General features: G+C 39.3%; 1 protein-coding gene across 1 annotated transcript in view; it reads right to left on the reverse strand.

Moving 5' to 3' along the window:
- Positions 1 to 26,540, reverse strand: part of LOC136877626 (protein regulator of cytokinesis 1) — a 367,851-nt gene that overhangs the window by 136,604 nt on the left and 204,707 nt on the right. The window contains exon 8 of the mRNA XM_067151812.2: positions 21,609 to 21,832. Within this exon, the coding sequence (XP_067007913.2) occupies positions 21,609 to 21,832 (224 nt within the window). The remainder of the gene's footprint in view (positions 1 to 21,608; positions 21,833 to 26,540) is intronic.

A 26,540-nucleotide genomic window follows, 5' to 3' on the forward strand; every position in this document is an offset into this window, starting at 1 on the left:
CTGGTTTAATTATTGTTTTGCAGAGAGTCAGTTTTCAAATTTTTACTTCTCAGATGAGGGTACAGTGCTCTGTAGGATCTACTGGCAGCCTTAATGCAATATCTGTCTCAACTTTATTTTCTGATGTTATTACTGAGCCTAGATATACTGCTTCAAAGGTGTAATCATCCACTTCTCTTTGTTACCATATAGGCTATTTAGATTTAGCCTCACTTATCTCTAAACCCAAAGATCCAGCCGCATCTTTCAGCTCCCTTAAGACTTAAAAGTAATTGTAGTAAATGTGCCACCCAGGTATGACCTTTTAGAGGACTCATGTGTGAACAAAGCTGTACATGATGTAAATATAAAAATCAAGAGATTATGTAAGAGTTTTAGAAATGTCTATGTAGTAGATACTTTAGGTCTTGGCAGGCAAATGTTCACTAGACATGGGTTACATCTAAATGGTAATGGAAAAGCAACTCTCTGTAGACAAATTGCTACAATTATCAACAGAGATTTGCAAACTAATCGGTACTTAAGAAAACCCATACCACTAAACTGGCACATACAGGGAAACTTGCCAGAAAACCCAGACCCTTAAATCAAGATCTATGTACAAGGATCTGGGTTCCAGGGAAGTTCTCAACTCATGAGTCAAACGTTACCCAATTGCAACAGTCAAGTTTTAGGGAGGAAGGAGGTCTGAGATTGCTCTTGGTAAACTGTCAGAGTGTAGTAAATAAACAATTAAAATTCGGTACATTGATGGAATCTTATGAGACGGATGTGGTGATAGGAGTGGAATCGTGGTTGAGAGAAGGGGTGGGTAATACAGAAGTATTTCCAGAAGGGTATACAGTCTATCGTAGAGACCGAGGAGATAAAAAAGGAGGAGGGGTATTTATTCTGGTGAAGGAAACTTATTGTTCGCATGAATGGTTTACTGATGAAAGGGATGAAATATTAGGGATAAAATTAGTTTGTGATAATATGAAGGAGGTGGGAATTATAAGAACATATAGGCCTGGAAGAGAGGAAAGAGATATGGAAATATTTGAGAAAATAATAGATTATACTCATAAAAACAATAATGATACAGTAATAATTGGGGGAGATCTAAACTTGCCTGAAGTTGATTGGAATGGAGCTGCAAGTGAAGCCCATGAACAGAAACTAGGAAAAATAAGTTAATTTGGGAGGGAGGATTTACACAGGTAGTACAAGAACCAACTCGTCTCAATAACTTGCTAGATGTATTCTTGGTTAAACCATGGGAAATTGTTGATAAAACTGAGGTAATTGAAGGAATAGGTGACCATAAGGCTGTAATAATGGATGTAGGACTCGTACCAAAAATGCTTAATAAGAGGGTCACAAAAGACAAGAAATTATACAGAAAAACTAAAGTTGATGAATTTTGGACTTACCTTAAATCACAATTCAGTTGTTGGATAAGTGAAGGGAATAATGTGGATACACTTTGGGCTAAATTTAAAGGAATAATTTGGGAAGGAGAGAAGAGATTTGTACCTGTTAAGAAGGGTAAAATGACCTCAGACCCTGTTTATTACACAAGGGAAATAAGAAAATTAAAAAGAAAATGTAGAATAGTAAACAGGAAAATCAAAGAAGGTAGGGAGAATAGAGAAACTAGAAAACAACTAATGAGGGAACTGAATAGAGTGAAAAAGGAAGCAAAAGAAAATTATATGAATGGCATTCTTCAAGAGGGTAATGACCACAAAGGGAAATGGAAAAAGCTGTATTCATATATTAGGAATCAAAAAGGAAAAGGAATCCAAATTCCTACAATGGTGGGAGAAGGGGGTGAACACTATTTAACAGATACTGAGAAAGCAAACCTCTTTAGTAGGGAATTCCGAGATTCAGTAGAAGATTGTCAGGACTTGGAAACCGTAACAGAAGATAGAGAGGGAGAGAGACAGAGGGAAACAAGAAGCTTCTCATTCACAAATGAAGATATTTTCAGAGAAATCCAACTGCTTCAGCAAGGAAAAGCAGCAGGAAGTGATCAAATTACTGGGGAGGTATTAAAGACAATGGGGTGGTATATAGTGCCTTATTTAAAATTTCTCTTTGACTATGTCATAAATAATAGTGTGATACCAAAGGAATGGAAGGAATCTGTAATAATACCAATTTATAAAGGAAAGGGTGATAAAAGGAAACCAGAGAACTACAGACCAATCAGCCTGACCAGTATAGTTTGTAAAATACTGGAGAGTTTAATAGCAAAGTACATCAGAGGGATATGTGATGATAAAAATTGGTTCATGAGGAGCCAGTATGGATTTAGAAAGAAATTTTCTTGCGAGGCACAACTGGTGGGATTTCAGCAGGACATATCAGATCAGTTAGATTCAGGAGGCCAGTTAGATTGCATAGCCATAGATCTTTCCAAAGCCTTTGATAGAGTGGAACATGGAATATTATTAAAGAAATTGGAGGGAATAGGATTGGACGTAAGGGTTATACGTTGGATAAGAACATTTCTAAATTCAAGGGTTCAGAAAGTCAAAGTAGGAAATAATATATCACAGGAAGAGAAAGTCTGGAAGGGAATTGCACAGGGTAGTATAATCGGTCCGTTACTTTTCTTAATATACGCAAATGACTTAGGGAACAATATAACATCGAAAATAAGATTGTATGCAGATGACATAATTGTTTATAGGGAAATAAATAACATTGAGGATTGTTCAGAATTACAAAGGGACCTTGACAGTATCCAGGAATGGGTTGAAGAAAATAATATGAAGATTAATGGAGCCAAATCAACTGTTACAACTTTTACAAACAGGAGCTTAAAAACTGAATTTGAATATACTTTGGATGAGGTAGTTATCCCAAAAGATGGCAAGTCCAAATACTTAGGTGTGAGATTTGAAAGTAATTTGCACTGGAAGGGTCATGTTGATGACGTTGTTGGGAAAGCATACAGATCGTTACATGTCATAATGAGGCTACTTAAAGGATGCAACAAAGAATTAAAAGAAAAATGTTACTTAAGTATGGTTCGTCCATTATTGGAATATGCAAACAGTTGGGATCCTCACCAAGAATACCTAATAAAAGAACTAGATGGTGTGCAGAGGAAAGCAGCAAGGTTTGTAACAGGGGATTTCAGGAGAAAGAGTAGTGTATCAGAAATGTTAAAGGAACTTGGGTGGGAAACTTTAAGTAAGAGAAGGGAGAAAACTAGACTTATAGGATTATATAGAGCCTATACAGGAGAAGAAGCATAGGGAGATATCCGTGAGAGGCTTCGGTTGGAAAATAATTATATTGGTAGAACTGACCACAAGTACAAAATTAGAAGGAATTTTAGCAGAAGCGATTGGGGTAAATTTTCTTTCATTGGGAAGGGCGTGAAGGAGTGGAACAGTTTACCAGGGGTAGTGTTTGATCCTTTTCCAAAATCTGTACAGATATTCAAGAAGAGAATAAACAGCAACAGAGATAATAAATTAAATGTTAGAGGGCATTCGACCAGTGCAGGATATTGTAAATAATAAATGTGTGTGATTAAATTAATTCCATCCCCTGGTCTAAGGAGTTTGGACAGCCCAAGTAGGGGACTGCCTGTAGGGGTGAAGTACAGTGGGGACTTCGAGGGCCCTGGGACCGCTACGGTAGCTGTGAAGGCCCTTCAGGAACTCTGAAAAGTGGTGGCAAAAGGGGCTCTGGTTAAGACGCAGCAGGTCGTTATGCTACTTAGGTTCCAAAATGGGTAAAATATAAATATGTAAATAAATTCAATGTTAATTTTAATCTTATACCAGTTGTATAGTATTATTAGAAGTAATTTCACATACCGTACTGTATATGAGTTGACTAAGTTTGTAAGATATTATCAGTAGAATTTTGTAAACAATATAAATTTATTAAGGATGATGTGTGTGTTTAATAGAAAAAATTATTAGCGTAAATTGTATAATATTGTATTCTAGGAAAATTTTATTCGTCTCCTGTTAATTTAAAATTTAGTGCTTGACAATAATGTATTTTAGTGTACCATTTGCCACCGAGGTAGACACCTCATTTGCAAATAAAGAGATTTTGATTTGATTTTTGACAGTGTAAGTGCCTCGTTACTCCTAGCAGTTATCACCACACCATCTGCATAAGCCAAAACTTGGATCAGTCTATTGTAAATATTACCACCTGGATTAGTAATTATTGATCTTGCAGCTTTCACTAGTACTATATTAAATAACACTGGTGATAAGGGATCTCCTTGCCTTAGGCCTTCATCAGTTCTGAAAGATCTTGACAGACTTCCCTGTATTTTACCTGACTTCTGCTGTTCTCCAGGGTCACCTTAGTCAATTTTATTAACTTTTGTGGGAATTTAAAATACTTCATTGTTTCCAATAATTATCTCTTTACTTTGTCTAGGCCTGTTTAAAATATATAAAAAGATGTCCTAGTCTAACATTGTATTTGTATGTCTTTTCCAGAGTCATTCTCGTGGTGAAAATATGGTCCGTCGTCGATCTTCCAGGTCTGAAACCAGCTTGGTACTCCCCTATAATTCTTTCTGTTCTACTACTAACTCTCTTTGTTATGGCTGTAGAGAGGATTTCGTACACTGTACTCAGTAAGGATATACCTCGATAATTCTTACATTGCATGAGTGACCCCTTCTTATGTATAGGGCAAACATATTTGCTAGTGTCCAGTCCTCTGGCATTTTACCTGTTTCCCATACCTTTTTAATTATCTCATGTATTCTCCTCACCAACACTTCTCCAGTTTTACCATTTCTGCAGTTATGAGGTCATTCCCTGGGGCTGTACTGTACTTCAATTGTTTTATAATTTCACTTATTTCTTCAACCGATGGTGATCTCACATTGTCTTCATCCTCATCTCCATTCTCATTGTTCCTCTCTTCCCCCTCACACTCATCTCTCTCTGAAGTTTCCATACTACCCGATTCTTCTTTTTTGTTCATTTATTGGTCTGACAGAAAATAATGTTTCGAAATGTTTTGCCCATCTTTCCAGAATTCGTTCTTTCCCAACAATCAGTCTATCAGTCTCATCCTTAAGCATATTCACTCTAGGTTGATATCCCTTCTTTACTTGTCCAACCCCATGGAATAATTTTCTACCTTGTTTGTTTTCAAATCTCTTTTGCACTTCATCCAATCTCTCCCTTCTATTATTTTCTTGCTCCTTATCAATGTCTTTGCTATTCACAGTTTCTCTTTAAAAACTGCCATATCATTTTGAGTGGGTCTCTGTAGCATTTTTTGTCGGTCCAGATTTCTCTCTTCTAGGAACCTTACCCACTTCGTCATATCATTTATTTCTATTCCGTTTCCTTTTCTCTCCAAGTACTTCCTGCTAGCTTGGTTTCTTCCCACATTTTAATTGATGTCCATATTCCTGTTTCTGCCCATCTGTAGTTTTCTTTGCATCTGGTTTCTATACTCTTCTCCTTCTTCTCATCCCTTAACAGTTCTACAGTACAGACCCTGCTCTGCTCAGCTCTGTCCCTGTCTTTCTTGGAACTTGATCCTCACTAGTATGTGATCTGAATCACTGTCTGCACAACACATGCTTCTCACATCCATAATATTGGAGGCATGTCGTGCATCTATCAGCACATGGTCTATCTGGTTCTTTGTCAGACCATCCGGTGATATCCATGTCTCTTTATGGATCAAACATGTGCTCTTAATTACCAGCTCCTTGCTAAAGGCAAAATCAATCAAATTCCATCCATTCTCATTGGATTCTTGGTGTTTACTGTGATATCCTGCCACTGGGTGGTTTTCTCTCTCTTTGCCTACTTTGGCATTGTAATCCCCTAGGACATCTTAAAATCATACTTGGGCAACTTGTCATATGCATGCTCCATTTTTTCATAGAACTGTTCTTTCTCTTCCCCTTCGGCATCCTCTGTTGGGACATGGACACTAATTAGTGATATGTTGGCAGATCTCCTTTTCAATCTTAACCGTCAGAGTCTGAGGCTTATTGCTTCATATTCAGTCGCATTATGACTGATCGATTTCTTGACCATAAACCCTGTTCCTATTCTATTTTCTTCCTCCCCACTATTGAACAAAAGGTAGTGCTGTAGATCTGCCACCTCGATTGTCTTCCATCTTATCCCCTGTAATGCTGCCACATCTATGTTATATTTAAGTAATTCCTCCTACAATTTTCTACTAGTCCCAGCCTGAAAGACACTTCTCACATTCTATGTTCGATATATCCATATCGTTGTCATTTAGCACGCTTTAGTCATCGTAAGTTTAGGACCGTCCGGTTATCTTGATTTGGTTTCTGAACAATATGTAGTTTCATGGTGGTGAAGTTGTTAGCCCCATGCACCAACCCCCAACCTGGAGGACCAGGGTATCACTCTTAGCCTGGATCATCACCTTAGACCTGTCCGGCTTGTGTGGCCCTACCAGGAGCATATGCTCCCGCCGGCGTAGCTCTAAGGACCATTTGAACACGCGAGCCTCCAAAACACCCAGCAAAATGTATTTTGCCATTGTCAAGGTGGTGATACCATCGGGAGGACGGAGATGACTTTGCTTTTTAAATACTAGTACTCGTGTTTATTATTGTTTGTTTATTCATACCCTCTGCTTTGTAATTCAGTGACCATGGAATGGCTCGTGATATGTAAATTACCATATATTGATTTTTTACTGCATACTTTTGTTGTTATTATTACTACATATCCCTTAAAATATAAATAAACTAACATTAAATATAGTAAATTATGGTTATTTCATTGCATATTGCTATGACAACATGACTTCTTTATGATGTAGATACAGTATGAAAGTATTTCTTCCCAAATAGATTTGTTACACACCCCCATGGATGAGGGACGCAGGCGAAGAATACACCCACGGTATCCCCTGCCAGTTGTAAGAGGTGACTAAAAGGGGTGACGAAGCGATGATTGAACTAGAACCAGGAAACTACTTGTGATTAGTACCATCACGTGGGGAACACCCAAGGCCGCACTAGATAGACAGGCCACAAGGCTCGGACCGTGACGTCACGCTAGTGGCTGGCGTTCAGCATGGCAGTGTAGGGCCCGCTCTCACTTTCACCATGATATTGTTCATTTATTCAACCTTAACGATAAAATTGAACACTCCTTCAATTGTGGCTTTACTTAGGCTTGTATACTACAGGAGTTTTATGCGGGGAGAAAACTGGAAGGGCAGTACATGTACATTTCTTTACGTAAAATTATGATGACATCTGTCACTTGTAACTCAACACGGTATCTTTAAAAGATTAGAACGCATAATACGTATACAAAAAGTTTTAATGTTACTAGGAAAATGCATGATGGCAATTCACAACAAAAGTCTGAAACCTTTCTTAGAAATTAAGCTGCAACTTAAAACTTACCTAAGAATTCCTAAGGTCTCAGTTTATACATTTTTATTTTCCTGAGGATTTCTTCTTCTCAGCGATGAGTTTATCTACGGTAACTTTTCTATTGTTATTCAATAATATATTACAAAAGATGTATATACATCTGTCAACGAAATGTTTAAAACTATTTATTTAATCACAGCATGTTTAAACATTTTCGTTTTCCAGAACATTGTTGACAAGCGAAGTCAGAATTTTTCTCTGAGAATCCTCATGTAAAAACATTAGTATACAGGTTTACATTTTGTAGCTCTAAAAGAGTCTGGTACAACACCTTTTGGTACAGGGCAGGAGCAAGCCAAGGCCGCACTAGATAGACTCAGACATTTTTTTGTCTGACTCAGAGTTGTCAAAGTCAGGATAAGTTGTCAGCTTGATTAAGCCAGTTATTTATTAAGATTTTAAATAAATGACCAGTATCAAACAATTTTGTGTGTGTGTGTGTTTCGTCAAATGGATTTTGAAAAGTGGTTTGTAAATTGCTTTTGCACAGCTTTTCAAACATTTTCCTGCTATAATTAGAAATTATGCATTCTACCTTATAAGCTATAGGACTATCTGTTAATACTTTAAAGACTTGCAAAGTTAGTTCTTCTAAGAAATGTCATATTAGGTTCTTACATGGAAACAAATCAACAACGTCTTTATTTTTTTCAAGACTGGATGACAACATAAAAGTTTGTGCAGTTGTAGCTAATGTAGTGTTATTTTCTCCGCTTTTACTACTAAAAGCAACTCGCTCTACCTTTCCTCCTAGCGGGCGATCTGGCCGTGCGGTTAGGGGCGTGCGGCTGTGAACCTGCATCGGGAGATAGTGGGTTCGAATCCCACTGTCGGCAGCCCTGAAGAAGGTTTTCCGTAGTTTCCCCATTTTCACACCAGGCAAATGCTGGGGCTGTACCTTAATTAAGGCCACGGCCGCTTCCCTCCAGCTGTTATGCCTCTCCTATCCCATCGTCGCCATAAGACCTATCTGTGTCGGTACGACGTAAAGCCACTGGCAAAAACAAAAATAAAACCTTTCCTCCTTTATAGTTCAGCTCACGTTTTATGTAGACTCCATTCAACAAGTTACAAAATATTTCATGCTCCTTTAACAATTTTAGTTTCTTTTTTCAAGTAATTCCAATGTGAATCATCAATACCCGAATTTCCCGTGCCTAGTTTTGCAGTAAAAGACTGTGAATAACCAAGTGGGGCATTGTAAGAAACGTTGACTGTCTTATCTTCTTTTACGCCCCAGGAAATGCGAAAAATATTGAAGTGAACCATGTTATTAGAATACAGGAGTAAGATAATTTCTTTGCAAAGGCTATATTTAACTGTTCCTTAAAAAAATATAATTTATCAGTAATGATACACTCATTAACTTCACTTTCAATTTCATCGATTATTTTGTGTACAGATTCTATTTTGTCGTGGACAGTCACTTTTGAGTTACGAGCAGGTCTAAACAGGAAGTTATAAATACTTTTCTAATTTGACCATTTTAATATCTTGCCCCCATCACCTAATGCACGTATATCAGGGTTATAACTCATGAAAATATCATGTTTAATGGATTTAAAATCAAGAGCCTCGGTTAATGTTAAGGAAGTACCAATTTTCGGAATATTTTCCTCAGTCACATACATTTTGAAAATACAGACTTTGGCTGTTAAAGTTGACGGAAACTTTGTCCAAATCTAATTTGCGTTTAATACTGAAATTACCCTGAACGTCGTCGAAGTCCTTGATCCTGTCATATTCTTCCTCAGCTTTCTTTCTTTCTTTCCTCTTCCCGTTTTTCAATTTCTTCTTGTCTTTGAATAGGATTTTTGCTCGTTGTTGGAAGATTTTTTATACAGATAGGCAGGCACATTTTAAAACTTAGGAATAGCATCGTTTGAGAGTTTTAAATGGTTAGGTTTTACAGTTAAAAGAGACTCATCAGGTCTTTTAACGGAATCGTCCCTAATTACGAAACTTCGTCGAAGTGTATTATGCACACAACTGAGCTTGCTGAAGGGATGAATTCGGTTCGATGGATAGCTATGATCCACTTTTGTTTCCGAAACACGCCAGTAGGAAATTTAAACACTGAAATATTAGGCTGTTTTGAACTGTAGTTTATTCTACAACCAGGTATACAACACGACGTGGCCATAATTCACAATGTTCACACACGTTTAAATCATTCAACACCATCGATAGCCTCACTGCTGCGAAGTTCAGATCAGCTTATAAGTCACTGGCGAGAAGTGAAGCGGCTGGCGACTAGTGTGACGTAGCGCCCGAAGTGGAGGGGGAGCCTTATGGCCTGTATATCTAGTTGGCCTTGGAACACCATGGGTCGCCTTCACTTGTGAGTAGTACCACTATGTTAGGTACACAATAGGTTTGTGATTAGTAGCAACATAAGTGAGAGTATGGGTTTTCCAGTACCCGTGATTAGTACCATTGAGAGAAACACCAAGTGTCTGGGCGTTGCCTATGATTAGTGCCACTATATCAGCGGCAACATGGGAGGAACACCATGGGAATACCGGCACCTGTGATTAGTTCACTTAGGTGAGGAACACCATGGGTTTGTGTTGTCTATGAGTGGCGCCATTATGTGAGAAACACCATAGGTCTTTGTTACCTGTCCAAAGTAAATACTTGTGAGTAGTAACATAATGTGTTGACCACAGTGAGTCTACACTATTTCTGATCAGTACCGCACCATGACAAATACCATGGTTCTACTCTACTACCGGTAAGTACCATTATGAGGGGCTGTTGACCTGAATTTCGGACTCCTTTAGACAACACGCATCCTCGATTCAGGATTGTGCTTTAGAAGCAGTCCCTTGGTCAGTAATACTATTGTTTATGATAGTTTCTGAACTGGATCCACTGATTGTTTTAAATTCATATCCATCCATTCTTAATCATCCTGTTTTTTAAATTCTGGTCAGTGGAGAATTTTGAACTTTTAAATTGTCATTACAATGTGTCTCATTTTGTACCATTAGGGGCTGTTGACCTAGATGTTAGGCCCCTTTAAACAACAAGCATCATCATCAGATTTTGCTAAGATACATAATGTTCTTACATATATGTATAATTGAAGAACTGAAGATCCATATACAGGTAAGTGGGTCGCTTTGTGGTAGAAGTTGAAACTGTGTAATTTGGGAGAGAGCAAGCCCATGTGGTAGGCCTATTACGCGTCATAAGAAACTGAGTGAACTGGCTGTGCAGTTCAATGACATTGCTGTGAGCTTGCTTTCAGGAGATGGTTGATTCAAGCCCTACAGTAGCCAGGTCTGAAGTTATAATGCCAATTTAAATGGTTCATTATTGGACATTATACATTTTCCAGCGAACTCATTCCTGGTTGCCAGCGTTTCGCTCCCGTGTGCTAGGTTGGGCTCATCAGTTGGTACGTAGCACACCTACCAAGATGCTGGCTAGTGCATACCATGGAGGCCACTGCGTAGGCTACTTGCTGTTGGTGTTGGTTTTTTTTTTTTGTGGTTCCCTAATTTTTATTTCAGGCTAATGCTGTGGTTGTACCTTTATTAAGGCAACAGCCGCTTATTTTCATTTTAAGTCCTAGCCCTCTTTCCTATCCCATTCTTGCCTTACAACCTGTTTTCATGTGATTTAAGCCAATATATATGTAAAAATTTAGTAATATTATTTGACTCATTAGCATCCCTGTACCTTTCCTGGGTTTCCTTAATGTTGTAAGCTTGAGATACACCAAGTTGCAAACTGAAAATATGTTTAAAGTGCCCCCATCCCATACTGCTTATTGAAGAAAGAAGACAACATCCAAGCAAAAGGAAGGACACCGGGCCGAGTGGCTCAGACGGCTGAGGCACTGGCCTTCTGACCTCAACTTGGCAGGTTCGATCCTGGCTTGGTCCGGTGGTATTTGAAGGTACTCAAATACATCAGTCTCATGTCCATAGATTTACTGGCACGTAAAAGAAATCAAGCAGGTCAAAATTCTGCCACCTTGGCGCCTCCGAAAACCGTAAAAGCACTTAGTGGGATGTAAAGCTATCAGCATTATTATTAAAAGGAAGGACAGATATGTCCTATGCGGCAAGTCCTTGAACTTATAGAAATTGCAATGTATTATACAATCTAGATTCTTTCTGCCTTTCCCCTCCCCCCTCCCCATCCCTTTAAAAATACAGTCTTAGTAATGTGTACATCAGAATGGGTTGTTTGAGTCATCAGTCCATAGACTGGTTTGATGCAGCCCTCCATGCCAACCTATCCTGTGCTAACCTTTTCATTTCTACGTAACTATTGCATCCTACATCTGCTCTAATCTGCTTGTCATATTCATACCTTGGTCTACCCCTACCGTTCTTACCACCTACACTTCCTTCAAAAACCAACTACACAACTCCTGGGTGTCTTAAGATGTGTCCTTTCATTCTATCTCTTCTTCTCGTCAAATTTAGCCAATTAACGATTATGAATTTCATGTTTTTGGTCCGTATTGAACTGAGAATAATATATAAGTAATAATAATAACTTAAACGTTTCCACCTTTTCAGTACTAAAATATATTCACAAAATTATAAATTACACGGTACTAGTTACGACCCATCTAGGGGTCATCATCAGCCGTATTGGAGCAAAGATCACTTTTGGCGAAATCCTAAGAAAATGTTATTTTAAAGAATAACTAGTGAAATGAGATGTTATTATGGTAATAGTTAATAATACAAGGAATATACATACTAAGAGGTTTTTAACAAAGAATAAAGTATAAATGGGGTGTTGTAAAAATTATAATCATGGAAATCAGTAAGTTCTTGTATTGAAATGACATATATAAAATTATATATGGCTTAGGAAGATTCTTTCAGTTATAAAATTTTCAGAAAACCCACTCAAACAGCCTCCACCATTCGCCAAGATTCAGTGCACCCCCAGTCCCACAAACGAGCCACATACAACAGCCTAGTTCACCGAGCCTTCAGCATACCTACGTCCAATAAAGATCTAAAAAACGAACTCAACACAATCCGCGGAATCGCAAAATTCAACGGCTTCAGCAATCATTTTATAGAAAGGATAATCAATAAACACAAACATCGCCCAAAAACTAACCTCAAAAAAGAAATAACCAAACCTCTAACATTTTCCACCTTCACATTCAACAATGATATCTACAAGTTAACCAACATCTTTAAGAAACAAGGCGTTAAAATAGCCTTCAAAACCAACAATAAGAACATGAACGTTTTATACAATACTTCACACATCAACAAGACCAGCAGTTTTTTAAAATCAGGAGTTTATAGGATCAAATGTACCACCTGTAAAAAAAACCTACATTGGGCAAACCGGGAGAAACTTCATTATCAGATACCACGAGCACACTAACGCAATAAAATACAACAGGTTTTCAGCCCTCGGCCAACACATGCAAGATTATAACCATAATTTCACCAATATTGAACAAGACATGGACATCCTCGTATTAGCAAACAAGGGCCCTTTACTCAACATAATGGAAAATTAGTACATACACCTAGACCAATACTTTAATGCCAGTCACAATCTCAATGACATCTCAGAGAAACCCAACATACTCTTCGATCTATTTATCACTTTCCTCAGAAACAATAATGCAGCCAACCGAAACTCAATCCTAAATTTAATCAAAGGTACTTTTCCAAGACAATTATACTTTCTCCCGCACCCTTCAGCCCCACCTTAAGCCCTCTTCCTAAGCCATATATAATTTTATATGTCATTTCAATACAAGAAATTACTGATTTCCATGATTATAATTTTTACAACACCCCATTTATACTTTATTCTTTGTTAAAAACCTCTTAGTATGTATATTCCTTGTATTATTAACTATTACCATAATAACATTTCATTTCACTTGTTATTCTTTAAAATAACATTTTCTTAGGATTTCGCCGAAAGTGATCTTTGCTCCCATACGGCTGATGATGACCTCTAGATGGGTCGAAACTAGTACCGTGTAATTTATAATTTTGTGAATATATTTTAGTATTGAAAAGGTGGAAACGTTTACGTTGTTATTATTATTACTTATATATCAAATTTAGCCAAATCGATCTCTCACCAATTAGATTCAGTATCCCTTCATTCGTGATTCAATCTATCCATCTCACCTTCAGCATTCTTCTGTAACACCACATTTCAAAAGCTTCTATTCTCTTTCTTTCTGAGCTAGTTATCGTCCATGTTTCACTTCCATACAATGCCACGCTCCACACAAAAGTCTTCAAAAACATCTTTCCTTAAGAAAGCTCTTCCTTGCTTGTGCTAGTCTGCATTTTATGTCCTCCTTACTTCTGCCATCGTTAGTTAATTTACTACCCAAGTAACAATATTCATCTTCTTCCTTTAAGTCTTCATTTCCTAATCTAATATTTCCTGCATCACCTGCCTTTGTTCGACTGCACTCCATTACTTTTGTTTTGGACTTATTTATTTTCATCTTGTACTCGTTACCCAAGACTTCATCCATACCATTCAGCAACTTCAAGATCTTCTGCAGTCTCAAATAAAATAATATCATCGGCAAATCTCAAGGTTTTGATTTCCTCTCCTTGGACTGTGATTCCCTTTCCAAATTTCTCTTTGATTTCCTTTACTGCCTGTTCTATGTAAACATTGAAAGGGAGAGGGGACAAAATGCAGCCTTGCCTCACTCCTTTCTGGATTGCTGCTTCTTTTTCAAAGCCCTTGATTCTTATCACTGCAGACTGATTTTTATACAGATTGTAGACAATTCTTCATTCTCGGTATCTGATCCCTATCATCCTCAGAATCATAAATAGCTTGGTCCAATCAACATTAAAGGCAGGAAATGTTTAAAATTAATTTAAGCGAGTGGAGGAGAGAATGTATGACTAGCTCAGGTTGGTGGGTTTGAGTCCGGTGGTATCTGAAAGTGCTCAAATACGCCAGTCTCGTGTCTAGATCTACCGGTACATGAAATAACTCTTGCGGGATGAAATTTTGGCAGTAGAACTTATAACATTATTATTTTCAAATCCGCAGTGAACTTGAAAGCTGACCTAATTTCCGTTCACTGAGCTTGGCACGTTAGTATTCCTATACGTTTCCTGGATAAGCTTGAAGATATAACCAGCCTGCAACTTTCGAAAATCACACCGCCAAAACTTATTAAATAAATTACATCGTTCAAAATGCCCCTCTTTTCAAGAATATGGTTATAATACGCCTACTGTATATCAAAATAAAGACAGCTATATGGAACATTAATTTGAGTGAGAAAGTGCGTTCATTTCCTTAATTCCTCATTGAGCGTGGAAACTGACTTAATTATGAATATCTTGATTTATTTCATCTTAACTTTTATCATTTACTAGGGTATGGAAACATTCATTATCGGTGTTTACATTGAGGTTAGTTTGTTATGGTTATGTCTGGTGATTTTAATATGTAACCAGGCAGGTTGGCAGCAGTGATCAGCCATTACAAAAAAGAGAAAAGAAGAGCATCGGGTGGCGTCATTTACTTTCTGGGGTATTGCCTTACGTGGCGATAACTAAGGGTGACACTTGTTCACTTGACACTTGGTAGTTCCAGGGAAGTTTGCATACTTGAAGCTAGCACATACTGATTTATATTTTTATTTATTTACTTATTTAATACTTTCACCCCAAAGCCACCCGCCGAGTCATCGCAGGAACTTCGGAAGATTGCTTTCTGGCATAGTTATGGCGAGAATCAGGAAAGTACCTCTCTCATCCTTGGTTAATGAAAACATACTTTGCAAATGCTTTTGCATCAGTCCGTCTTCTGACTGATCCTAGATGTTCAACTCTAATGTCGCAATACGAATGCCCGTCCCTATTAATCAGTACCTCATGTTCCAAAAACGAACAAAATCGATCCGAGGTACTAATTCATTATTCCGTGCACATAGTATTCAGGCACAACCTGCCTGCCTTAAGCACTCTAATTAGTTCAAGGTAAACGTATGGGACAAACTCAAAACTGGACAAAGAGCACCACGGTAGGATTTCATCGCCTACGGCGCGCAGGAACCACAAGCTTTCAGCTTGCCACCACCAACAGCATGTTCGTCGAACCATGCCAGTTAGACAGAGATGAGCGATGAACCGACAGTGTAGGACACATATACAACTACGAGCATTTAAATCACAATAACTTTCAAATACGATATTTCAGCTGGAATTGTCGCAGATGCTGCCACCAGACTTGCTCCCGAATGGTTACCCAAAGGATTTTAAGTGAACTTGTTCCAATTATAGGGCCTTGGAAGAGTCCCATGTAATTTTTCGTCACTACCTCTATGTGCCGAGTGGGAAATTTGAGGACCTGCTCAATTCCTTGGATGTGGTCGCAGTTTCCCAGGCTCCCTCTCCGGAATTTAACCCAGATTCCCCATAACCCCGGTATGCACAGAACCTATCAACAGTTTATAATGCGTTGCTGGTACGAGGACCGTGCCATCAACCCAAAGTTATTCAGTCACCCAGGCAAATGGACCAAACAAGCCGACTGATTGATTATGATCTAATAAAAGCGTCCCTTCCACTTCTGGTCGGGACTCTGCATGAATAAGCTCTAGAATTACTGCAGTGCCTTGCAGCCGGCATCAGACAGCCCAGCCTCCACAACCCAGTCCATGAGATGTCACAGGTGAACTGTGTCTACATGGATAAATCCTGTCAGGCGCGTCCACACCGTGCGGGTGGGCAACCATACTGTAGTCGAAGCTATGGTAGCAGCCACGGTCTGATGGGGACCCAGTCCCATGGGGTGTAACATGGGCCCCGTGCACAGAGAAACTTGTGAAGACCTTAACGGTAGTAAAGGCATAAAATGAAAGATGACAATACACATTAACTGGTGGAGGAGGCAACCCATCCATCAGGGGATAGTACAGAAGAAACCCATTGCCTTATGGAAAGAGGAGATCCTCAAAGGCTAAGGGAGTAAACCCTGAAAGAAAGAAAATCCTCCGATGTTGTTAGGCTCAGCAGGTCAGCAGAAGAGTGCTGTGTTGTTTTCAATATAGGAACGCACCTCAAAGAAGAAATGGAAGAATAAACCAAATTTAGGCCAAACTCCAATTACCCTTGGAACGAATAACAAATCTCCAGGGTTTGAAGATAATACTAAGAATACAGGAAGTAATATCAATGAGAGATAAAATACTCCAACTGGACTGAAGTACAAACAAAAACAGTAGGAACTCTAAACGTGATAACTAGGGCTCGGATTCGAATATATTAGCATATTTTTTTCTTGAATAGTACACAATGAAAGAAGCCTTCCAGTAGTATTTTCGTCTCTCTGGGACCAACAGAATTTAAATTGATCGAGCATATAAATGCATAAAACCGTGGTTTTCAAAATAGAAGCATATAAATGCATATTCTGGTGGTTTTCATCTAAATAGTTTGTTTTCTTCGAATTCCCCCCCCCCCCTCGAATTCGGGCACTGACCATCCTTAAGGTTCTAAAACGGAAATAATTATAGAAAAGCCTATCTGGTGCAAATAATAGAACTGCAGGTTTTTAACGTTTAGTGAGGTCATTCACATGCCCTAATTGGCCTCTGCCGGATTAGAGTGCGACTGGTCAGATAAGCTCTGGAAGCCCCAAGCATCCTTTCACTTTGAAATGCGAGGTATATTAGTGGTGTGCCTAGTTTGGGAACCAGTATTGTTTAGGTGGCTTTTACCATGCTGTGGTGGAAGATCCGACCCGGTCAAGTGAAGTTTCTGCATTTTATTCTCAGTTCGTAATCGTATCCGCACGTACCTATCGAGTTCTTGTGATTTCCAAGTACGCGATGCCTAACGTTAAGGAATCTCTGAGTGTTTTACTCCGACGATGTGCAAAGGAAGACCCTGATTCGTTTTCTACTGATGGGAAAATTCTTTTCTGCAAAATGTGCGAAAAAGAGGTAAGTTCTTATAGACATTTTCACATCTACGTTCTTAAAGATATTACTGGTCAAACAGTTGAAATTTCAAGTAAGCCATATGTGCAGCATATGGTGCCTACCTACTAGGTAAGTAGAGAGAAGTCTAAGAATTCGGAGTGTAGACCCGTTAGATCTTCAGATTTTACATTTCCGAGACGGAAACTGATGTCTGGATTTGCTGGTTTTTCATGGGATCGTTGAGAGCGTGCTCGTATTTCTACTGCAATATTTGAAAATCATTTTATAGTCCACAATGCTTTATTTTTGTTCATTCAATGTATTTTTTCTCACTTATGCGTACCTACCTATTTATTTTCAGATCAAGATTTCGAAGGGTTTTCAATTTCTCAACATAAAGCCACAAGTGGGCACTCAGCAAAAGTTGACGAGTTCTATTACAGAGTTTGTAGGGCGTTTTTAAGTTCCAACATACCCCTCTACAAGGTCGAACATGCTGAGATTAGAGCTCTCATCAAGGACTTTGCAGGAAGAGAGTTGCCTCATGAGTCGACCCTACGTAAAAATTTTGTTTCTTCAGAGTATGAAAAGGTATGAATTCATGCACGATTGCCGTATTCCCCATTCTTGTTTAAACATTTTAGAAGTAATTTTAACGTGGATCTGGCTCTGTCGTAATGAAGGTAATCTCTTGATAATACCTTTATTCCACGAAGAATATTCATTCAGGTACTTTCTTCACCAGGTTCTACACGTAATCAGGGACAACACCGGGAGCCACACAATTTGGTTATCTATCGACGAGACCACAGACAGTTGTGGAAGATATATCGCCAACGTTATTGTTGGAAAACTCAGTCCCAGTGAACCGGGGAAGGGCCACCTAATTCTGTGCAGGGAGCTAGATGTGACAAACCATGGTACCATTGTGCAAGCAGCTCTGCGTAAGTATATTTTGTTAATTTATTTTTTGAGTGTTTTGTTAAAGAAGAATAAGTACAGCCTTGCTATAATTTCAATGCATTCTACATATGCTAAGTGAAGACTGACAGTTCTGATAGTTAAATATCTCTTACAGTCGTACGACATGTCAGAATCCCATTAACTGAAAGGTTCACCCTTCATTTTAGGCATTCCTGTTTCAGGCTTGCTGTGGCCAACCTTTTCAGATGAGGAGGTAAACAACGTACTCGCATTGGTGACGGACGCTGCTCCCTACATGATTAAGGCTGGAAAGACCTTCAAGCTTCTCTACTCGAAGATGATACATGTTACATGTCTTGCCCATCCAATGCACAGAGTTGCTGAGGAGCTGCGCGAAAAATCGCCCAGCGTGAACAGCATAATTTCCTCAGGGAAGAAAATTTTCGTCAAGGCTCCTTCTCGCATCCGTGCCTTCAAGTGGATGCGTCCAGAGCTCCCTTTACCTCCTGAGCCCATATTGACGCGATGGGGAACTTGGATACTGGCGGCCTTGTATTACGCTGAAAATCATAGGGCAATTGAAGAGGTAAGACTAGTTGAAATGTTTAAAATCTTCTCGTTTGAGGTTTTCTCTATCATTCTTTTCATACCTTTTATCTTCATGCCATCATACGGCGCCTAATTTTGTAATTTTCTCAGTTATTCTCCTCGGCTAATGATTTTCATTTATATTTTTTCCAGGTGATCAATACGTTTGATGAGGCAGACAGCAAGTACATCACGAAAGCTAAGGCTGCTTTTAAAATGAAGGGCTTGATGCCATCCTTGACTTTCATTAAAGCCTACAAGAGCGTCATTCCTGAGGCCATCCTAAAGTTGGAATCGCGATGGAGTTAGATTGAAGTGGTCGCTACAATACAAGGAGTCATCCAAGAAGCCGACTCGTGGCCTGGAGAGACTGGGAAAACCGTGAAACAAAAATTGCAGTTCGTGCTGGCTCGAAATCCCGGTTGGAGTGCAGCGTTGGACTTTGAGAGGATGCTGCGTGGCGAGTCTGCACCGTCAGAGGATTTTCTGAACTACTCTGCACAAGAAGCAGCATCATTCAAGTATTTACCTCTCGTGTCAGTTGACGTCGAAAGATCGTTCTCATCATTGAAACTTTTATTGACGGATTTAAGAAAATCATTCAAAACAGAAAACAGAAAAAATTCTTGTTGTACAGAGCAATGTAGATCTACTTCAATGACTCACCTAATTCTGCACATGTTGTAAATGAACTTTTAAACTGTAACTTTTACAAGAAAACTTCTCATATATATACTTAAAACTTGAATGCGAGTATATCGCAACAGCGTCGAAACTAGTCCCAAGTGCAAATACATGTTATAAATAAACCTATAACATTTTTGTATTGAAAAGGTGGAACCTTTCTAGTTTTTCCTATCTTCCGTGTATCATACATACAATTAGAAAATAAAGCGCGTATATAAAGATATGTTATTGGTTTTTTAGTTTCACTTTCCTCTCTATAGTTTTTAACGGTGTTTTTTGAGCATATTTAACCACCTATAATGTTTTTTCGAGCTTATCTATCGAGCACATAATGGGTTTTCGAGCATATCTATCGAGCATATAACACAGGGTTTTCGAGCATACCTGGAGATTTTATCGAGCATATCGATCTGAGCCCTAGTCATAACTGATAGGCAAGAGTGAAGAGACTGTAGATATGATGGAAAGAAGGAAGCTTCATATACTGGGATGGAGCGAGACAAAATGGAAAGTGACCAATTCAAAATTATCAAGAAGAGGTTACAAACCTTACTAGCATGGTAAAAGAAAGGAAGCACGAAATGGAGTAGGTTTGGTACTCCAAAAAGATATTTAAAAATGTCACAGACGTTACCTTTGTAAATGATAGAATAATGAAAGCCAGAGTAAAGAAACCTGGTACTTTTTCTTGTCTGTAAATTGTTTGCCCCCCACCCCGCAACACACACACACTACTGCATTACCGAGCCAGACATTCTTGCTTGCTGTGTGGATAAAAATGACTTGACAAGATAGACTGAAGAAACTAAGGTGGGCATTCCTCCCAACTAGAGTATGGTTCCAGTGTATGGGAACTTCACCAGAATGACTTGATTCGAGAACTGGAATAACTGGGTTATTTCCGACAAAAGAGTAGCGTTACGAAAATGTTGCAAAATTAGGGCAGGGAAGACTTGGGAGAAAGTTATGTTCCAGTGGAGAAATGGCGTGGAATGACATTAGTAGACAAATAAGTATGAGTGGTGTTTTTAAAAGTAGGACAGATCGCAATATGAAGACGAAGCCGGAATTCAAGAGGACAAATTGGGACAAATATTCATTTGTAGGAAAAGGAGTTCGGGATTGGAAAATTTACCAAGGGAGATGTTCAATAAATTTAAAAATCCTTTGCAATTATTTAAGAAAAAGAACAATCTAAACAACAAATCTGAAATCTCCACCTGGGCAACTGCCCTAAATGCTGATTTATTGATTGACGTCCCATAGTTAGCATAGCAGATGAGGTACTGGTTCTCCTTCCACGTTGAATCCCCAACCAAATATATTGTGCTTCAGGACACTGCCCTTGAGGCACAGAGTCCGTGGAAAAAAACCAACCCTGCACGGTAAACATATCAAAACAAAGAAGGCTGTGGAAGCTCTCCAGTATGCAACTTTACCACATCCCAAGCAACTGGCGGCAAAATTAAAAAAATACTTGCAAGGCATTCGAACCTTTGATCACTATGAACTATCTTAACTCTGACCGCACCTCTGCCAAGTGAGCTATTGCAAGGCTTGACATATGGAAGCAGTAGTAATTCTTCACATAATTCCACTCTTTCTTGCAGATCATCTATTATTTGGGGAATCTATCTTGTCCTTGGGCTGCCGCTGGGTTGTTTTCCCTCCAGATCCTTTCTTACTCCCGCACTCTTCAGATCCTCGTCTCCAAGTGACCAAACCACCATAATATTGATGTTGCTAGAATTCCGTTGAGTGTTTTGACTTGGATGTCTGTGCGGACCTTTTCATTCCAGATCTCATCCTGTCTCAACCATCAATAGAAGGGATAACAGCAGACTCCAGGTTGCAGAAATGAAATTTCTGAGGTCAAGTAATAACCATGATGGAGCTGTATTGCCATAGAGTAGTTTGTGGCAGTTTTCAGGGCATAAGGTATGAAGCAGCATTTAGCTACACAACTTTGAAGAAAAATATTTAGAGCTATAGTACAGAATTGTAGGATATCATTTATACAGTAATATATTACCAATTGATATCTTTAAACATTATACTTACATATTAGTATTGAAATAATGTCTCATCTTCTCAACCTCGGCCTCATGCTGTTCGAGGATATCTTCTGTAAAGCGATCTGTGTAATAAGGTTGGAATGCTTCCCTTTCCTGTTGTCCAATGCAACACCTTTCCCACCAATCAGAAAGTTCTTCTCTGATTTGAAGAACAAACTGTTTAATATTCAACCTCTTCTTCTCTTCACATCGCTGGATTTCCCGTTTCAACTGGAATCAAGATCAGAAAAGATGACATGAAGAAAGAAAGCACTCAACATTTTACTTGGAATCCTGTAACGGCAATCAAAAGCTATACAATCCTGAGGATAATAGAATAGGAAAGCATTACAGCACTGAAAACAAGAAGTCAAATATCAGCAGCAATATCAGTTTCAAGATTAGGGTTAATTTCATATAAACTAATACTCCAACTTCACTCACATGTGAAAGCAGCTCTACAATTAAAGGTTGATGCGACCGAGCGAGTTGACCATGCGATTAGGAGTGCACAGCTGTGATCTTGCATTCGGGAGATAGTGGGCTCAAAGCCACTAGCTTGCATTTGGAAGATAATGGGTTCAAACCACACTCTCAGCAGTCATGAATTTTGCTTTGCGTGGTTTCCCCATTTTCACACTAAACAAACGCTGGGACAAACTTGAATAACGCCACAGCCAATTCCTTCCCAATCCTAGCCCTTTCTAATCCCGTCACGATAAGACCTATCTGTATTGGTGTGACATAAGGCAGCTTGTAAAAGTAAAAGCTGATGTGCAAGAACAAAATGCTTTGAAACAATGGCGTACGAAAAACAGGATAAATTTCTTTGGATTACATGACCATGCAATGATATGAGTTGGGGAATACCAACTCTATTCAGAATGAAAATGCACATCAAAGTCTTGCAGTATGTCTGCGTCAAGTACCATATTTCTCCAAAACCAAGACGACCCCAAATGCAGGACAGCCCTACATTCTTCCCCCCCCAAAAAAAAGATAAATAAACAAATAATAATAATAAAAGCTTAAAATGTGCTTTGTAAAATCATATGAATGCCTTTCTTATACAGTACGCATTTTAAACTATCTTTGTCTTCACGTCAACGCCGAATATTGGCTTTAATTATGCCATATTTTCTTGCGGCTGCACAATTCTTTATCTCCATGAGTTTAATGACCATTAAATTAAAATTGCCATGATAATATCGAAGAGAACCCGTTAAAGATTTGCAGGCAATACCTATTCAACGCATGATCCATCAGGAAAATATTAGTGCTGTCTATAAAACTTAATTTTACTGTCAGGTAGATACAGTAGATGCGTCATAACTCTGCCATCGAGTAGTCGTGGGTCTCAAAATCGATGCAACACAAAACGTGGCCTTTCTAAGAATTCGAAGGCTCCAATGTTTCGATGCCATTCTGCTGATTTGAGAAATGTTTTTGTACAGGCTAATACAGAGACTTATTTTTTATCTCTTCAGGGGATTGTCGCTTGCCTGGTCGCCCACACTGAGAGTGTCTCCTGCCAAGCAGAATGTCATTCTCTCTTCAGTATTTCCTGAGAATTAGTGATGCTATAGAGAGAGACAGTACAACCGGTTGCTGTGGCTAGCGATGTAACTTGTAGGTCTAATAAAGACACAGATGTTGACGGCAGAGTTTAAGGCATGCTTAGGGTGAAGGGAAGCAGCATGATTAGCGTGGGCCAGTGGTGTTTTCAAGGTTAGAACCCGAATGCAAGACTACCCCTGATTTTTCACATCAGATTCAGAGAAGAAAACATCTTTGATTCGGAGAAATACGGTAATTGATTGATTGATGATTGTTGTTTAAAGGGGCCTAACATCGTGGTCATCGGCTCCTAATGGTACGAAATGAGACGAAATGGAATGACATATTAAAAGTCTAAAATTCTCCACTGACCAAAATTCAAAGCGTGAGAATGAAGAATGAAAGGATGGACAAGAAATTAAAACAATCAGTGGATGCGACCCGCAATGCCTCACATTCACATAAACTGACGTGACAATAGTATTACTGACCAAGGGACTACTGCTATAGCATTAATACAATCGATTATGCGTGTAGTCAAAAGGAGGTCCAAAATCGAAGTTATCGGCCCCTCATAACGGTACTTATCGCTAGGAAAGTAGAACCATGGTATTTGTCCTGTTGCGGTACTAATCAAAAGTAGCAGAGACTTGCGGTATTCCACACATTGTACTACTCAGAGCTTATGAAATTCAACATATAATACAGACCTATGTTTTTCTCACTTTGCGGCGCCATTTACAGGTAACGCAAACCTATGGTGTTCATCATATAAGAGTACTAACCACAGGGACCTTCCCCTATCCTGTGGTGTTCCTCATATAGTGGGTACTAATCACAAGCAAGACAGAACCATGTTAGCTATCATCCCATGGTCCTGCTCATATGGTGGTACTAATCACAGGTACTGCAAAAGCCGACCACACGGTGCTCCTGTGTGCTACTAATCACAAACCTATTTTGTACCTAAAATAGTGGTATTACGCACGAGAAAAAGTGACCCTTGTTGTTCTCCGCGTGGTGGTACTAATCACAAGTAGTTTCATGGTTCTAATATAATCATCCCTTGGTCGCCCATTTTAGTCGCCTCTCACGACAGGCAGGGGATACCGTGGGTGTATTATTCGTCTGCACCCCACCCACAGGGGGGGAGGGGTGTTTGGCCCGCGAGAGGTATTTTATTTCCCTCAAGTCCACCGGCAAGCCGGTGAGGACCCCCCTATCCGCCACCTGGGACGCGCCACATGGGAGTATCACCTCTCCCCCTGCAACACCTGCATAGCAGGTTTGTGGAATACGGTAATTAAGGAATGTTTGTGTCCGTATCATACTGCATTTTCGATGATGTTGCACGAACAGGGGGAACAGTTTTGTTTTCGTCCAAACCGCGCATTGCACGCATGGATCAGCGTGTGATATGTTCCTGCTTTGTAGTTTAAAATGCCTGCCAGCGTAAAGGTTAGCAAGCTTAGCTGCCATTCTCGGGCACCCATGTTCCATATCTGGTAAGTTTCTGCAAGAGATTTAAGAATGGCAGAAAGGTTGATACGAGGTAAAATGGCGATTCCAGCAACACCCCACTGGGGACGTGCCGGGGGGCGAGGGGGGGGGGGAAATTTGCACCACATCGAGATGACGACAGGTGTTTACTTTAGTTAGGAAATATTCACGACAGTTGCGATTAATAGACCAGGTGAGTAAAAGCTCAATATCACGTAACTTGGACAAAGATATGTAGATTTTACTTCGGAGAAGTAGGTTTAAAATGTGATAAAAAATAATCCAATCACAATTATTGTTTTACTCGTCAACATACCTAACAAACTGTACTACCAATAATAATAATAATAATAATAATAATAATAATAATAGAATAATAATAATTATTAATATTCTTACGTTCCACCAACTACTTTTACAGTATTCAGCGACTCCCGTATATACAGCAAGCTTTGTTATTTTCAGCATGGAACATCTGGCACTATCCGTACACTTTAAGGCAGGGCCTCTCAAACACTCAAAATCTCACGCGTGCATAGAGGCGCAGAGACTCCGTACACTGTGCATCGTTCCGTCTCGGCTCAAGTCGGCTCGACTCGGATGGTGTAGTGCGCTGAGAGCGACGAAGCGTTCGGTGATAGATGCCTTGTTTATCACTGAAATAGATAAGCGCAAGACAACAGCATAATAATGGAGCAATCTGTTTCGAAGAAAGCGAAGATTCCAGAAGTCCATTTCAATCGAACTGGGAACTTTCGTATTTCTTTGTCAGTCGTGATGATAAAGCCAAATGCTTAATCCGTGGGACAAGATTTTCCAATACAAAGGCTTAGCTCAAATTCTACGAGAATTTGTCGAAAGAAGATTTTCCTAAGCTGCATCGAGAAGCAGCTAAGATTATTTCTATACTTGGTTCCACATGCATATGTGAAAGGTGTTCTTTTCCTGCTTTGACTTGTACGAAAACTAGATTGCATGCGAGTAGGCCTATTTCTGATTGTAATTTAAAAAAGGCTCTCAAAAATTATCTGCTCAAACCAAATTGAAAGAAGAGTGTTTTAACACCGGTAACGTTGTCCCATACAACAGTGTCACCGCTCACAGCACATAAACATTTCGCAGTGAGGGGAGAATCAGCGGGGAAGGAGGAGAAGGCGAAGACAGGCCGAACGGGTGAGACAGGTGTAGGGGAAGTGGAGTAGGAGTTTGCACTCTGGTCAACCTAGTGAAGTCGTCTCTTGCACCCTGAGAGGCCCTGCTTTAAGGTAAGATACATAACCTACAAACGCATTGACAGCGATCTTTTGAGGTGAGTCACGTAAAAACATTTACGTTTTAAGATGTAATTTTATATATTGCCTCTTCAGTGAAGTGATAGTTTATTACATTCCTATTATTACAGGTCCGCATTGAACTGGGAACGTACTTGTTACCATCTTAAAGGACCGATTGCTCGTTTCCACCTCACTAGGATTGCTCCATAAAAGCGACTCTGAAGATGTTATTGAAGTACTAGCTGATGTACCCGTGCTTCGCTACAGGATTCTCAGAAAGAGTGACTTGGTGGTTTTCCTAACTGAATTCAACATAGGTCATTACAAAAACTTCAGTAGGATGGTAGAGATTGAAAGCAATGTTATCATATAAAATACTCAATCAAATGAAAAATCACATACTTTCTCACTTTCAACGAATAGTACTACGGTGCCAATCTAGCAGTCCAAAGTTCCAGAGCTGGAATAACCAGGTCGCAGACAGCTGTGAACACTCCTCTGTCATTCCGTTAAATATGCACACTACTCATTCCAATCAGTGCCTCAAAGTAGGGATTGAATAGCTCAAATACTATGATGAACCAGTGTGTTACGTACCAGATATATCA

The sequence above is a fragment of the Anabrus simplex genome, chromosome 7 (assembly GCF_040414725.1).
Source record: "Anabrus simplex isolate iqAnaSimp1 chromosome 7, ASM4041472v1, whole genome shotgun sequence".
NCBI classification, from domain to species: Eukaryota; Metazoa; Arthropoda; class Insecta; order Orthoptera; family Tettigoniidae; genus Anabrus; species Anabrus simplex.